This window comes from Chaetomium globosum, genomic scaffold, assembly GCF_000143365.1.
Source record: "Chaetomium globosum CBS 148.51 scaffold_4 genomic scaffold, whole genome shotgun sequence".
NCBI lineage: Eukaryota > Fungi > Ascomycota > Sordariomycetes > Sordariales > Chaetomiaceae > Chaetomium > Chaetomium globosum.
This window is the reverse complement of record NT_165979.1, coordinates 3,998,559-4,002,692: the sequence shown is the minus strand read 5'-3', so window position 1 is coordinate 4,002,692 and position 4,134 is coordinate 3,998,559. Positions and strand designations below refer to the sequence as shown.

Below are 4,134 nucleotides of genomic sequence, written 5' to 3'. Positions count from 1 at the left end.
GCCCTCCCCGCCGCTCACACGCCCTCCCCGCCGCTCACACGCCATGGGCCGGTCGCAGCGCGCCTTGGAAGTCGTGCAAAGGAGATGAATAAGTGAAGACAATTAACGCGGTAAATTCACTGGTAATAGCTCTGCTATAGTGAGTTATGGCCCTGAAACTCTAATAAATCGCCCAAAATCCGATGGTGGTCGTTTGCCAACTAATATTAACATGAAACATGAACCCGTTTCCCCTTCGTGACAATTAAAACGCAAAAACCCAAACCGCCGTTATCCCGTTTCCCGAACCGGATTCTGGTACACGAAAGATATAGCCCTTGTCGAGCCCGTCTTGAGCTCTTCAGGTGGGTTTTAGTTGCTTCAGTTCCTAAGGAATTAGCCCTTATACCTATCCATAAACCGCGAATCCTCAAGAGCAACAACGGCAACAACGACAACAACAACATCATCCCCGTCCATAAAACGGAACGGTGCGCAGAACTGGGATCCCCCGAGAGCCAAGTGTCGCCTGCTCAGGTTTCTCTGCATCGTCCTTTAGCCTGTGCAAGAGACGGGATTCGGACATAGGAAAGCACTCGGGAGAAGTGGTGAAATCGTGGTTATGGCGGTGAATGACACTTGTTCTAAAGACTGGAACACGCGTCGGCATTTCAAGCGTGAAGTTTTGCTTGCATGGCTGACGCTTGAAAAGCATAGATAAAACCTGGGGTGGGGAGAGGAGTAGTGGTGAAAGAAGGAAAAAGCAAAATGGAGAAGAAAAAGGCACATACAAGAGAGCAAGCTCCAGATCACCATGGATCTTAGCCTTGAGAGTGATCTCGATGTCGAGGTTGAGGTCCAACCTGAGTCTCAGAGTATCACTCTTGCCGCCGCCGTCTCCGCCCCCTTGGTTTTGAACGGCGTTACCCGCCACGCCGCCTAGTGCGCCCGTTGCTGAGTTGACGAGGCCGCCTGCTGTGTTCTGAACATTGTCGAGGGCAAGGTTGTCGAGGGGCCCTTGGCCGCCTTTCTTCTGACGCTGGTTGCGCTTCCTCCGGGGCGGCGGGGACTGGTACTCTTCGGATTCTTCGCCTTCAGACTCGTATGTCTGCTGCTGGCGCCGTGGCTTCTTCTCCTCTGAGCCGCTGCGGGATGCCATTGTTGAAGTGTGTTGTGCGGGGAGAAGGAATTAGAAAGATAGAGTAGAGTGGATGTTGGTTGTGACTCTAAGGGTCTTCGTCAATTTGGATTAATGGAAGGTGAGGTGGGTTTGCGGTCGAGTGGTGTTCGAAGGGTCCTGGGCCGTCGAGACGGTGGGTTATTAAAGGCCAGACTGAAGTCTCCTTCATTAGTGGCCAAAACCGGATCCAAAGGGATGAACTTCTCGATGAAGTCATCGGACGATTTGGGCCCTGGACCCCGGGAACCGACTCCTTACCCAATAGCCACGACTCGCCAACTATCCACACGGGCTGTGCCGGCCAAGAAATCGAATGCTGTTCCATGGCCCCAGAGTGGCTGCATAAACTACCATTTCAAGCATCATCGGTGCAGTAGTCATTCGCTTGCATGTCAGTTCCACACTTACAGTGAACGCAAGCGGACTTCCCCTGAATCCTCCAAGGAACACCAAGGAAAACCGAAAAAAAAAAGGAGTAGTTCGCGCATAACAACCAAGGGAAGTTCAAACACAGCTCACACCACTAATGTCACAGAATGCATCTCTAGTCATGTTCAGGGCGTTTATCCATTTGCTCCTTTGACGTATCGACTCTCCATGCCTAGCTGAAGGCGCCTCCTGAGCATGATGGGAATCCACTTACGGGGGCGCCGCGGCCTCTCCGTTTTTGCTTCCGTTTTGCTACCCTCCTTCCCCGGCCCCGCACCCGCGCTGAAGGCTCCATCTCGATCCAAGGCAACTGCCCACTTTTTGTTATCCTGCTGCACGGCCACAAACTTGAACGAGTCTTCTTCCAAGTTAACCATTGTTCGTCATCGCTCCAAAACCAGGGCCCGACCGTGTGCCCACCCAGCGTATGCTTGCCGACCCCCGTGCCGCACCATGTTGGTGTCTTTGTCGACAAAAAGCCAGTTGAGCATGGGCGGGTCATCAGCAATGGTGCTCACCAGCCCTAGGTGTTTTTCTTCAGATGGGTACGTGAAGTAGTAACCCGTGAACTTGTGTCCCGGCATCGGGAAGGCGGGGTGGTCAATCCACAACTACACGACTCGTTAGCTGGCGGTCCCGGTTCGGTTATCTCACATTTACGAACGCTTCCCAGACTTCGGGACTCCGAAATCTCGGAAATCGGAAAAGCCGATGAACCCGGGATATTCCCTTCAACACTCACATTTCCATCTTTCAGGATACACCAGCACTCAACTGGGCCCTGTCCATCAAGTGAAACGGTGGCCGTTAGGTGGAACTTGGCCTTTTCCTTGGCCGCTGACATTCGCTTTTTTCTGCGCGCTCAGGGCTTCGCAGACCCCGATGGTCGTGGGGATGCCGGCAATGACGAGCAGACCGATCGGCATGGCGCGTCTTTCCGAATATGGGGTGGGCCGAGTTTGTGTTTGGAGTGTGTCTGTTGAAGGTTCTGGCCGTTGATGCATGACACGGAAAACTTCGCAACATACCTTATACGCTGGGCCTTCTCGCCACGGCCCCCCGGTTGGCCGTTACCCGGGCCGGTTTCCCAACGACCCCGACACCGTTTCACCAACCATGTTTCTCTGCCTGCCTGTTTGGGCTCACGATCAAGTGAGCCACCCTCGGGAAGGCTTATTCTATTTGCCCCTGCCCCCTTGAATTTGCTGGGCTGGTAAGCCACTTCTGCAAGGAGACGTCATTGAGCACTGTGGCTTTGATACTGGCCAACTTCATTGTCACCCTTTGCCGACCCCAGCCACCTCCCTACCCACGCTGCCCTCCGTTTATGGGATACGTAGCTGAGCGTAGGAATGGAAGGAAAACGGTGTGGCTTGCCCACCCGGGTAGCACTATGTCGTCACCGGGTTTGACGACGGTACTTCCGGCATGGAGAGAGTCGGCTGAGAATCATGTTTTTTTTTGAGCTATGATGCAGGGTCTTCCAAGCTGTTGTTCATCCCTGGAAATTTTGTGTTGAAGTAGTTGTCTTTTAAACTGGACCTCCACTAACAGCCTTAACCATTTCGTCTCGTCCAAACCTTTTGGCAAAGAACACTTGCACTAGACCGACAAACTTCATACCGCAAACCACAACCATGTCATCGGTAGGACCCCTCCTTGAAGCACAAGTCCCTTCGGCAAAGACTTAGGCCTAACAATACGCAGCCTCAGAGAAAGCAAAGTCAGAAGGACCCGAAGCAGTGGGACGATGAGGAGCAACAAGCCGAACAAGCTGGCCAGGCTGAGCAACCACAGCATGCCACCGCTGAGGACGAGGCCGCTGAAGACGACAACGACAATGACAACGACAACGATAACAACAACATTCAGCAGCAGAATGACGACGAAGGAGAGGACTATGACGAGGAGGACCCGGAGGACGAAGACCAGCGTGTACTAGAAGATGACTACCAGTCGGGTGACGACCGTGACCAGGGCCAAGACGAGGAAGAGGACGAAGAGGATGCCGAAGACTATCCACGCCCCAAGAAGCAAAAGGAAGAAGAGGCAGACGAACACAGCCCAGCTCTCTCCCAGCCACCAACACCCAAGGATGATGAGAAGCCGCAACCCAAGTGGATGCAAAAGCAGAAGAAGCCGAAGCAGGCCCAAGACCAGCAAGTGGAGCGCCGTCGCCGCCGCCGCCGCCGCTATAGCGACGAGGACACCGAAGATGACGAGGACTACGATGAACAGATTGCCTACCAACAACAGCAGCGCCAGCAGCAGATGATGATGCAACAACAACAGCAGCAGATGCAGCAGAAGGGTGGTGACGGTGGTGGAAAGAACCCCCTCAAGCTTCGGCTAGACCTGAACTTGGAGATCGAGATTGAGCTCAAGGCACATATCCATGGTGATTTGACGCTGGCTTTGCTGTACGTGGCCCTCACTCTCTTATCCCCCTTTCTTCTCTATCCCCTTTCACTCCCTCCCCCTTACCCCTTTTCCCCTTCGCCTCCGTTTCCCCTTCGGCCACGGTGAGCCTCACGTCGCCTACATGC

The 4,134-nt window shown here is 53.8% G+C and overlaps 2 protein-coding genes across 2 annotated transcripts in view; one reads left to right on the top strand and one right to left on the bottom strand.

The window, feature by feature from the left end:
- Positions 1–623: 623 nt before the first annotated feature.
- Positions 624–1,138, bottom strand: CHGG_05018 (uncharacterized protein; the record flags this gene model as incomplete). Its single annotated transcript, XM_001224231.1, has 2 exons — positions 624–630; positions 771–1,138. 2 exons carry the CDS (start codon positions 1,136–1,138, stop codon positions 624–626), a joined length of 375 nt encoding a protein of 124 aa, XP_001224232.1.
- A 2,087-nt stretch (positions 1,139–3,225) lies between these two features.
- CHGG_05017 (uncharacterized protein) overlaps positions 3,226–4,134 on the top strand; it is a gene marked incomplete at both ends in the record, with an annotated part of 1,497 nt that continues 588 nt past the window's right edge. Inside the window, 2 exons of the mRNA XM_001224230.1 lie at positions 3,226–3,234; positions 3,296–4,008. Of these exons, the coding sequence (XP_001224231.1) occupies positions 3,226–3,234; positions 3,296–4,008 (722 nt within the window). The remainder of the gene's footprint in view (positions 3,235–3,295; positions 4,009–4,134) is intronic.